Here is a 12,587-nt window from a genome sequence, read left to right as displayed (position 1 = left end):
GAAAATAGAGGTACAAATGAACAAATGCAGATCAGGTCAGAAAATGAAGCGAAGGCTAACACGGTCAGCGGCTCAGAATACATTCACCTGACTGTCCTTTAATGAGATCGGCTCCTGCACAGGTGAATGGACTGGGATTAGTGAAAGATCAGACTCTACGCAGTTATAACTATCCAGCGACAGGGTCAATCCTATAACGCAACACAAGAATTGGATGATTTCGCTGCTTCTGTTCTTCTATATTTAGACTGAGCAGAAATAGGCCTCAGTTTTCATTGGTCAAACTAAAACTGTACAGGATTGCACAATTTAAATAGTAAATGGTTAAAAGGTTGGATGTGTTTAAAGCTGAACCATGTTTTGAAATTATTAGTTTATTCTGGTTGGTTAGATAGTATAAGGAGGAAAAAAAGGCAACTTTTAAAAGAGCCTTTACCTGGCCTACCTTAGTACTGATAGGTCTGGCCTGGTTACCGAAAAATCATAGGTTCATAGGTTGTACACAAATCACTTTACCCCAAGCTGCTCAAGGGGGATTGTGCCTGAAATAAGTGTACTGTAAATTGCTCCAGATTAAATTACCTGCTTAAAGGCAAAGACAAAAATGACAGAGAGAGTCTTACCTGAGAGCTCTGCTGAGTTTGTCGTAGTTCATCTGAGGTTTGCACTTGCGGGCGCCCCAAAGCCTTGCCACCTCGTCAGGGTCTTTGATCACAAACTCCCCGTAGTCCCCCTGCCAGGCAATCACATCATGATACTCCTCCTTCCTCAGCAGCTCTAGGATAAAGTGCCACAGCTGGATCTGTCTGGAGCCAGGACTGGACTCGGGCTTATAGGCCCAGTCTGGGAACGCAAACCCTGCAGAGAGAAGAGAGATCAGACTCTAGTTGATATGTCCACATGCAAAGTTGAGTAATATTATTCATTGGCTAATAAGGCCAATGATCATCCCTTTCAGTGCTGTCATCATCCTCTTCAGCAGGCATGTCCACTATATTGTGCACTCTCAGTCTCTATATATATATCGTCACATCTCTTATCATCAATCACTTTGAGGTCAGTTTTAAAGTCACCAGCAATGCCACTCTCAATCTAACACAATCTGATGTGTGAAAGCTCTTTGCATTTTTAGAAACAAGAAATGATTTGAAAGGGCTGCAGAAAGAATGTCTAGTCACTGAGGGTGAGGACGGGTGAAGTGTGGTCAGGCAGGGTCGGTTTGAGTTGAGGCTGGTAAAGGTCAGATAGGGTAACGGCTCACAGTGGTTACTCCACAGCTGATCCCCTTTACTCTACACTCAGTTTCACACACATGAGTTTCTGCGTGAGTTTTTGTTTTACCAGGCAGTTTTGCTTTGTGTTTTTAACTGTCTGAATTTTCACTAATGAAGCTACATTGAGTTTAGCTGCATTTACACCTTCTTTCCATTATTTAATTAATTCATTCCTGTATTATAAGATGTATTTTCCGCCATGTCAAAGCTCTGTAAAACAATTCTCATGAATACATTTAAGGCATTTGGGATCATTTTCTTATCCGAAGCAACTTAAAATTTTATCAGTTCATGCTGTCCCAGAGAATCAAACTTACAATCTTGGTACGCTCTACAGACTATGGACACTTTTAAAACAATCTTTTTATTAAAAATTATCTAAAGCAATTTACTCAACAACTTCCGACAATTTACGGATTCTTAGCAATGGGCGAATCACTTTGTCTCGGTGACTCAACAGATCTAAATTACACACTCAAGTGGTGGTTTTTCCTGTTTTTTTTACCTGCCAACAACCAGATTTTTTTTTCTTTTTCTACAAGACAGGAATCCAGTGAAATCCAGTTGTGTGTTTTTACACCTGGACCGACTTTTATCTTTGTACCTTCAGCAAATGAAGAGAAATACATTTATTGTATGACATCCTATAACCTCTACAGGCTCTCAAAACATCACACAAACACACACACACACACACACACACTCTCTCTTAGAGGGTACATCTGATTGTTCCTTTAAGAGGTCAAATGTACCATGCACTAGAGAGCAAAGTCTGACTTCAGGAACTACAGACAGGGATCTGGTTTCACAGCTCACATTCTCTCTCTCTCTCTCTCTCTCTCTCTCTCTCTCTCTCACACACACTCACACACACACGAAAAGGATCCTTACTAAGAAGTTTGAGCTAAATTCAATATGTGTCAAACTCCCTGATGAACAATGAAGAGGAGACACCATGAGTCACACACTCACTCACCAGCAGGCACAGATACAGTTACTGCTCTCTCTCAACACACATACAAAAATGTTGTTGATTCACATTCAGATCTACGCATAGAATCACACATATAATTCAACACATCCAGGAGAGTCCTGATTCAGGTGCGATCTGAATGAATCTGCTGTGTGAGTTGACTGATTTCTGTGTGTGTCTCAGAGTGGGCGGCTGTTACATATGCAGAAAAACTAACGACAGTGAGGTCATGTTTTAGGATGAAACCTCTTCAGGCACTCGTGTGTGTGTGTGTGTGTGTGTGTGTGTGTGTGTGTGTGTGTGTGTGTGTGTGTGTGTGTGTGTGTGTGTGTGTGTGTGTGTGTGTTAATCATGCTACTACAGATAATTATAGAAGGTTCCAGCATCAATGCTCAGTAATGGCCCATGTTTCACACCCACATCATATCTCATGGCACCTCTGCATTTCTCAGAAATGCACACCGATACATACAAACACACACAGATGTATGTGCACTGTGCATATTGCAACCATTCAAAGGTTTTTGAAGGAAGTCTCTTATGTTAATCAAGGCTGCATTTATCTGATAAAAAAAATGGTGAAAAAAAACAGTAATATTGTTCAATATTAATACAATTTAAAATAACCATTTTCTGTTTTATCATTTCATTTTTTCTCTAATGGCAGAGCTACATTTTCAGCATCATTACTCCAGTCTTCAGTGTCACATGATCCTTCAGAAATCATTCTAATACGTTGATTTCTGCTCATGAAACATTTCTTCTACTTATTATTATTAGTTGAAAATGGTTGTGCTGCTTAAGTGTGGAATTTATTTCAGCTTTTATTTTAAATAGAAATCTTTCGTAACATAAATATACTCTGTGTTAATGGTTAAATTAAATTTTAGTAAAAAAGCATGTGTAATTAATTGAAATCATGAACCAAATACACCGTGACATCATTTTATTACGTTTTTAGGGTCCAATGAAATCCATATGAAAGGTTTTATTGGTAACACTTTAGTTTAGGGTCCAATTCTCACTATTAATGAGTTGCTTATTAGCATGCATATTACTAGGATATTGGCTGTTTATTAGTACTTATAAAGCACATATTTGTCTGCATGACCATATTCTGCTTCCCTTAATCATACCCAATACCTAAACTTAACAATTACTTTACTAACTATTAATAAGCAGTAATTACGAGTTTATTGAGGCAAAAGCCATAGTTAATAGTGAGAACTGGACCCTAAACTAAAGTGCAATTTAGTGTGAAAAAGTTTTACTTGTTTTACTACACTGGAGATGAAGTTCGTTTTTATGTCCTTATAGTGAGATGCTGAAAACACCACGAGTGTCACGCATGCTTGAGAATGTATAGTAATAACCTAGTATAAGACTCTTTTGTTCAGGAAAAATAAAATGCTGCATCAGAACAACCTTAAACTTAGTTGTTGTCAGTCACTGCGAGTCTTATTTTCTGTGGATGTGCACTATGAAGAGATTTGTGAAGATTTTGTTCCCTTCAAACCTGGATTTTATGACACTAAACCTCGGTAAATATAGTAAATCCAGAAAAATTAAAACATAAAAATAACGATTTCATAGGGCTCTCCTAATGTAAAAATCATTCCAAAATCTAGCTCTAATGTAAACATCAGGTTGTGTATTTTCTATGGCTTTGGAACCTGCACAGAAATGACAATTTCTTGGTGAGCTTATGAATGTGAATAAATCCACGTGCGTAATGATGAGTTGTGTGTCCTGAGGAGCTGTGCGAGTGTCTTAATAACATGCTGTGTTGTGTGAGAGTGTATGACCTCATCCCCCTCACCCTACTTAACCTTTGTGACCTTCACCCCCCCATACGCCCTCTTCTCCACCCCCCAGGGGGAGACACTAGATCCCCATTACAGAGGAGAGAAGAAAGACCCACAAACACACACACCGCATCAATAATGCAACAACCTGACTGCCTTAGTGTGTTTTGTTGGGAGATATTCTCTCTGTCCTGGGACGCCCGAGTTTGTGAGAGTTAAGAAGAGAGAAGAAAACTTAGAAAGAAGAACGTGAAGAAAACAGAGCGAGATGACAAAAAGAGGAGACAAGACAAGAAAAAGAAGAGAAAAGAGAGGAGAGGACAAGAAGGAAAAGAAAAGAGGGGGCCTGAGGAGGGAGTGGGAGAGAGGGAGACAATAGAGAGAGGGAAAGGGGGATGGGGTGAGAGAGAGAGAGAGGGATGAGATCATAGCTCTTCTAGTAGTCTGTTGTCACTCAGGTCAAATTGCCTGCCCCTCTCTCTCTCTCTCTCTCTCTCTCTCTCTCTCTCTCCTCTCTCTCTCTCTCTCTCTCTCTCTCTCTCAGGCATCGATTGCACTCAAGAATGTAAATTTCACAGGCGCTTCAGCACTTTAGTCTTTACATAGGAAGTATTTGAAGAATTCAGAGAATCCGAGGAAACTACCGTTGTGCTCTGCATAGTGGCGTGTTTATAAATAGGCCGACAGAAAGAGAGTGACACACTTTCACACTTTGTAATACATTTTAAGACCTCATTCCACATTTTCCTAAAATGTCTGAGAGAGATCAAATGCAGGTGTTACTGAGGATGGCAGACATGCATATGCCACAGCCAAATTTAAATGTGAACTGCACACCATCAGATTCCAGGCAATTCTCTGATCTTAATAGGAGTAATCTTAATATGAAATTACAGTGTTTTATGTTGCATTTTATTTTTATCATATTTTAATCATTTATTTGATTTCAAACTGTTATTTTATCCATTTCCAAGTGGACTGACTGGTCTGATTTCGTCTGGAATGTAAGTTACTTAATTTTTAATTATTTAATTATATACTGGACTGTTTCATAAAAACAACAAATCACATTCGTAACCTATTTAACATGTTATACACACTGTTCAAAGGTTTGGGGTCAATATGACATTTTATTCAGAAATGTTAAGGTTAACACATTTATAATGTTACAAACAATTTAAAATAAATGCTGTTCTTTTTAAGCAGCACAATTGTTTTCAACGTTGAAAACAATAAAAAAAGTTTAAAAGTTGTACTCCAAAAATCGGAATATTAGCAAGATTTCTGAAGAATCATGTGACACTGAAGCTTCGCTTATTTTATTTACATTTATTAAACTAAGAAAGTTATTAGTCTTTTTATTTTTTCTTTAAAAATCCTGAAAAAATCTTTCCGACCCCAAACTTTTGAACAGCAGTGTATATTCTTACATTATATCTCGTATTTTTTCACAATCTGCGTGTGTATTGATGCTCAAGCAAAACTACGCCAATAAAGCATTTTGAAATTGAAATTAAGAGAGTGAGGGGACGAGAGAGAGACTCAAAATGACTTATCAAAAAGTTCTGAAGGAGTTTCTGTCAGGCAGCACAGAGGAGGGATTCAGCTGTTGGCTGGGGGAAAAAAAGCACAACAAAGACAGCTCTTTCTCTGTCTCCTTTCTTCTCAGATGGGAGCAGCCAAAAAAATCGAATTTGGAAAAAGAGGATAGATAAATCAAATTCATCACGTTTTCGAATGCTATAATTTTATGCCGCTCTCCAAAACTCCTGAAGCCTTTTCATCGGTTTCCAACAGGACTAAATGAGCAGGACTTGAAAAAAAGAACGTCATTGCCTGTGATTTCAGTGGCAGTAGATCTTCATGTAAAGTACACTGGACCTGTGACTATTCCCAGGTCATTTTCACACCTCTGCTGAGACTGTGAGCAATAGTGTGTGTGTGTGTGTATGTAAACTGATAGAAAAAAACTCAGTGTGAAGAGAAAGGAGAGAGAACATCAGTGGTTTAACACTAACAGGTGAGTGTTAGGGCTGAATATAGCACAAAGTCAGCATTCAAAGTGCGTGTTTTGAGTGTGGATGAGCATGTTGAGACCAGTCTCTTTGCAGTGTCTTATCCCTTTTCTACTAAATCTTTTTTTTAAAACCAGTCCGCGTACGAGACCTGAACGACATAACCTGCTCACAAACATCAGTGTTTGTTTATTTAAAATTTCACGATTTAATTTAGTCTCTTTATGCCATTACAAGCTTAAAATTATTTAAAGGGATAATATCATACATTTTTTATGTATTATTCATTAATAAGTTCTGCTTATAATGTTACTAATGTTTCTTGTGTCACAAAAAGAAATATTTCAGGGTTTTTTTTAAAGCATTTTTAAGAAAAGCTTTGCTTCTGCTTTAAAAGCTTTGCTTCTGCATCTGAAATGCCCCCTTCGCATGTGAAACGAGCTGCAACGGCTTGTGAGTTTGCTGCAAATACTGTTTCTAACTGTGCGAAACAGCCCTGAAAGCTCTGAAATGAAATGACTGAAGTGATCTTGGATCTTGTTAAAAATAAACTTCGCAGTGTGACAAAATCAGATACAAAAATGTCCAACAGCAGCACTGGCAACCTCTTGGTAGAAAAGAGCTGCACCAAAACATAATGAACTGATGTCATATATAATGCAAGAAAAAAAGTGAACAGAGTGAAACCATAGTGCCGTTTAAGATTTATTAGACAGCGTATATTACAACTAATGAATGAGAGTGAACACGCATATGAAGAGGGTAGAATGTAACTCTCCACTGTAAACACTCACACACACTCACACAAGAGTGGTTTCATTGTGTGCCTTGAAGAACGTAGAAATAAGACCAGGGGGTTAGTGGTGGCCTTGAACCTCCAAAAATAGACACAAACACTGAGGTTATTGTTTTAGAGAGAGAGAGAGAGAGAGAGAGAGAGAGAGAGAGGGAGAGAGAGAGAGGGAGAGAGAGAGAGAGAGAGAGAGAGAGAGAGAGAGATGGAGGGGGGGGGGGGGGCACAGAAAGAGAGAGCAAATCAAAGGATGAAATAAAAAGTTAAGGGGTTTCACACTTTAACTTTCTCACTGTAAATTTCTTCCTTCACACACCAGTGCTTCTCCAACCAGTTGCAGCTCTTTCAAAGAACCAAGAAAGAGAGAGAAAAAGAGGGTGGAGAGGTATGCGATTAAAATAGAAAATGTTTGCATAATTTTTCTTTAAATTCCTGCCACCAAAAACACCTGCACTCAGTGCAATTTAGCCCACCACAAAAAAATTCTGTCATCATTTACTCATCCTCATGTCAAGGCCGTAAACATGTCTTGAACATTGGGGGGGGGGTAAACCAAAGTTTGTTTGTTTTTTCTTTTCTTCTCTTTTTTTTTTTTTGCGAGTGGAAAGGAGGAATGGGGCAATTTTTTATTCAAAGGAATGAAAAAATTAAAGGATTAATAGGGTTAAAAGGTGAATTTAAAAAAATGCAAAATTTTTCTTGTCTTGTCTCACAAAGGCTAACCACTGGATATTAGCCTACTGTTAGTCGCTGACCATTTATATGGTAAAACAGTTTCAAATATTAAGTGTTTAGCTACTTACATCTTACCACACACTCTTAAAACTAAACCTGAATGTTGGAGTTTATCCCTCTTTTCCACCTCGCTTTTAAATCGCTTATGAATGCCCGAAGCGGCCTTGTGCATTTTCCACTCACTTTAAAATGCGACAATTTCTAATTAACGGCAATTCGGGGGCGGCAATTGCTTGAATGGTGGGTTCTTATTATTCTTAATGAAAAACACAACAACAAAACAGTTCAATGACAAACTCGCTTATATTAAACATTTAACAAACTTTTAGAAACAAAATTAATAAGATGGCTTTATTAACAAAACGAATAAGCACGGCACACACCATGCTGATAAATGAAATCTGACTACTGCTGCTGATCTGTGCTGCGACTCTCGTTCGGCTCACGCTGAATTGAGCACACGTGTTTAGATTTTAATTGTAGTGTATGTTCTCTAACTGAACTTAATTATTTTTATTACTATAAAAAAATCTAACCGATGGTGGGGGGCGGTACCACATGATCGGCCAAGTAACTGTAATCCGTGTAACAGAGTATCGCAGCAAATATTTTGAAGGTGAGTAAATGATGACAGAACTTTTATTTGGGGTGGAATATATTTTTAAATAGCTAAACATGTCTTTCTTCACACACACACACACTCTTTATGCAAAATATGGGTACACAGAGAAGTGGAGCATCCCGCATCCCAGAGCTCAGAGTATATTTGTCTTCTCATCCTCCGATCATTACCCTTCTATTTCTCCTCTCCATCTCTCTCTCTCTGAACTTCACTTATTCACTCAATCCCTTGACAAGAGCCACTCGTCCCCTATCACTCTCTCTCTCATTTAAATTACCATCTCAAACTTCTCACACTCCTGCAGTCAAACACTTACATGCTATTTCCACTCTCTCTTTTTAACTCGCTCACTTATTCTCACACACTCACACTCACACACACACAGAGAAGAACCCTCATAGACATGATGGTTTTCATGCTTTCAGGTAATATTTACTATACCCTACCTCTAAACCCAGACTTAAAGAGATATTTTGGATTTAGGGCTGAAAATTATTTAATGAATAAAATTAATGAAATGAATTCATGAGAATTCTGTCATTATTTACTCACCCTCAAATCGTTCCAAACTTTTATTTTTGGATGAAATATCCCTTTAACCCTCACACAAAACCTTGACAAACTGACATTATTATATGTAAAGCAAAACATGATTTGTGAATCTTTCAAATAGTGAGGACCACTTAAAATGTCCAAGTCGGTTCTCGGCATGTTTTTAATACATTTGCAAGGGCAAAATTTGACCCTCACAAGTATAGTCACACACATACACAGCCTCTCTCCAGTTAGTGTTAATGTTCCGACAGATAGGTGAGAAAATGAGAGTTCAGCCCTCCCACCTTAACACATTACTGCTCAGAGTGTGTGAGTGTTTGTGTAAGACTTTTAGAGGACCCATTACTTGCCCCTGGGGAACCCCTTTTCACAAGGTCACTTCAGTCAAACAACGCAATCATGTCGAAGATAAGAAATATCAGCCAAGTGATGCAATCATATGACGAGTCATTGACAGGTTATATCACCCCTTTGTCACAAAGTATTTCAGTGCTGTGGCTGAACGCCTGTAATGAAGGAGTAATAGGGTTAAACGCACTAGAGAGTTACAGTAAAGCGTGTTCGTGTACATGTGTATGTGTGCGTACATGTACGTGTGACTGGGTGTTTCCTGGAATGTGTCACCATTGCGGTACAGGAAGTTAGCAACTGTTCTGCACCACAACAACATCTCTGCTTCCTGTATATGTGCGTGCACGCGTGCGTGTGTGTGCGCGTGTGTTTGTGACAGATTTTGACTCAGAGCATCTTCTGTCCTGAAACATTTGTCACTTTCCTCACATTTAAATCAGATCTGATGAGTCGCAAACTTTCAAAGAAAGTCACGCCGACTGACACACAAACATTTCGCAGCATGCAGTGATAAAGATAATAAAGAAAAACAAGCAACAGGCACATTGTGTCGGTGTGTGTGCGAGTGTGCGTCAGCGCTGACTCAATGCGTGAGCGTGTTTGTAATTCAGCCTTCACAACGCAAACAATCTCTCTCCTCCATTCCCTTGCTTTCTCCATCCTCTCCCTCCCTCTCTCTCTTGGACACCGTCTCTTAGCAACCAGACACTTCAGGCCTAAAAATAAACCCCTAGAAATGAAGAGAACAAGAAATAAAACATAAACGACAATTAATCCTTTCACCAGAGCGTGAGTCTCAAATAGAAAAGGTAGGAGCCAGAGAGGAGCACGAAAGAAATAAGCCAGGCCCAGGAGCAGAGATGAAAGAAACCGAGAGAGAGCCAGCAACAGGTATTTGTTAGTTTTCTCGTGCACTTGTAGCTTGCTGGGAAGTAAGCAGGCTTCTCTCAGAGTCTACAAACACACACACACACACACAAACATACACACACAAACACACACTATATACGTAAGTGAAAACTCTTAAAGCCGCAATGGTTTTCACACTAAGACACTGATATTTACTCCACTTCTAAACCTTAACCTAAACCTAAAAAAACAATCCAAATCATTAGATTTGATTTGGTCGATTTGTGAGTGAAGACCACTACAAAAGTTCTCACAAATTGGACATGATTCAGTATATGTGAGCAGAAACAAGCAAAACACTCTACTCTCGTTTAGTTTTGACTGAAGTATAAAGTCAAAGTTCTTGTCAAAGTGCGTGTCAAAGTGTGTGTTCTTGTCAAACACACACTTATGCATTCCTAACTGGATTACAATACTGGCAGAGAAAACCTGATTCACACACACATGCTTCATTAGCACACCTGATCTAAACGGTGCGGTCCCACCACAGACTTCCTCTTTGCCTGGGTGGAGGATAGAGAGGAAATAAATATAAATCCAATACGTAAAGAAGAGATAATAAAATCAGTCAAACGCAATAAAACCTCTTTCTCTGACAGACTTTTCTCACACATTAATTACAAAAGCACTGTGCTTGGCAACTAGAACTGAGGGCAAACATAGAATGAAATATCAAAACATCAGAATGTGTTTTATAAGTAACAGAAGTAGCAACAGATCTTTTCTTCCATATTGTGACATCCGAATGAAAGGGATTATCATCACACAGGGTAGAGGAGAATTACAGTCAACTACTTTGAATAGTATAGCATTTTGGGCATAAACATGTAAACAGTGAAAAGACTGACATTGAAAAATGACACAGAATGATAAATTTAATATTTAAATATTTAATCCAAATAAATAAATGCTCGTGGTTAGCACTGATGTTATTCATTTGTTCTCACACACTTCAGCGTCGCGGTCACTGGTTTAGACGAACACTGCCACTATCTATTATTAGCGCACCACCAGCTAACTCTTCACGTCATGTCATCACAAAAAGAAATATACAAGAGGAAGATAAAGGAATTAGGAATCATAGATCCATATGAAGCACCACAAGTTCTTTTTACAGGCATTTAATGTGTAGAAAAACTTCCTGACATTGAGTTCGGTGACATTTACAGCTACCTTATTCAATTCTCATCACGTTACACCGGAGCTTCATTAAAAGCATACAAAAGCTTAGCAGGCTATCGGTATCACAGCATCGCTCGGGCATGATAGAGATGAATATTTCGCGATGAGCTGTATTATCACCAGCGGTTTAGCATTTTCTATTCCATCAAGATGGCTGCTCCAAATGGCGGGACGTCCCTATACAGTGGCCCCAAAAGCTATTTGGGCATTAAAAAAATTGAATAAAGAAACATTGTGTCTTGTTAAAGTAGTCAGTGAAATGGTTCACTGTCATTAAATGGTTAACAAGTGTACACACAAACCCCCTCCCATCAGAGCACAGCACTTTTATCACCCTCCTCATCTTTGTTTGTGTACGGCAGTCTGACTTGCGTCTGTGTGACGTGTAACCGGCCAAAAATACTCCCTCTTCTTTATCTCCATCACCCCATTCCTCACCCCTCCTTCCTTCACCTCCATCAGCCCTGCTCTCCCTCTCTTCCTGCTATTCTTCTACCTCTCTAATTTTAGATAGTGGGGGGGGGGGGGGGGGGGGCTTCCCACATATGCGAACAATCAGAGAAAGCGAGAGAGACAGGGATATGAGTGTTTCTATCCAAGTTACACAGTTGTAACACTGAGTTGGTGAGAAACTTCTATAAGAGGTATGGGAATGTGTGTGCGCTCAAGGTCCCAAAATGGCCTTGTTGTTGCCTAGTCTGTCAATAGTGGGTGAACTAATGAAATTTACTGGCCATTTAGAATTATTTTTATTTATTATAATAAAAATAAATGATATATTTTAATAAAATTGTATCCGTTTCTGCTTAGCATGAGCCGTGTCATTTCAATTGGTAAACAGTTTATAAATCTTTCATTCGCATCACTTACATCAGCGAGGCTCAGATTATCATTCTTACCACTCAATATAAACCATATTTTTAAAATTCAAGTAACATTATTTACTGGCAAATAACATTATTTACTTACCCAAGCCAATTTTTACTCGCATTTGGCACTTCCAAGTGTTCATTTTGGACCCTGTGTGTGTGTGTTTGTGGGAGCGAGGGGACAGAGGACAGGACACAGCGTGTATGTGTGTGAGAGTGTGTCCAACGGTAAACATGCACAGAGCTGGAAGACATGCAGAGATACCGCCTGTCACCATCATACACACACACACACACACACACAGGTAGACGTGTTTCTATGTGATGGTGGTGTGATGGTGAGCAGCAGGACGGCTGTGCTCCGTATCTCAGAGATGTTTAAATGGATCTGCTCAAGCTGATTAAAGCCCTGCTGCTCGTCATTACATAACACTCACCTCACTCACACCACAGGAGACCTGGATTACAGCCACCGCCGTGTGTGTGTCTGATCACACTGTATTA

The 12,587-nt window shown here is 39.1% G+C and overlaps 1 protein-coding gene across 1 annotated transcript in view; it reads right to left on the bottom strand.

Annotated features, from left to right (window-relative positions):
- The window catches only part of erfl3 (Ets2 repressor factor like 3), a 46,496-nt gene that overhangs the window by 17,940 nt on the left and 15,969 nt on the right, over positions 1-12,587 (bottom strand). Inside the window, exon 2 of the mRNA XM_084088702.1 lies at positions 624-858. Coding sequence (XP_083944828.1) covers positions 624-858 — 235 coding nt within the window. The remainder of the gene's footprint in view (positions 1-623; positions 859-12,587) is intronic.

This window comes from Abramis brama (assembly GCF_963993115.1).
Source record: "Abramis brama genome assembly, chromosome: 17".
NCBI lineage: Eukaryota > Metazoa > Chordata > Actinopteri > Cypriniformes > Leuciscidae > Abramis > Abramis brama.
Note: the sequence above shows the minus strand (reverse complement) of the source record. Positions and strands in the feature narration are given on the sequence as shown.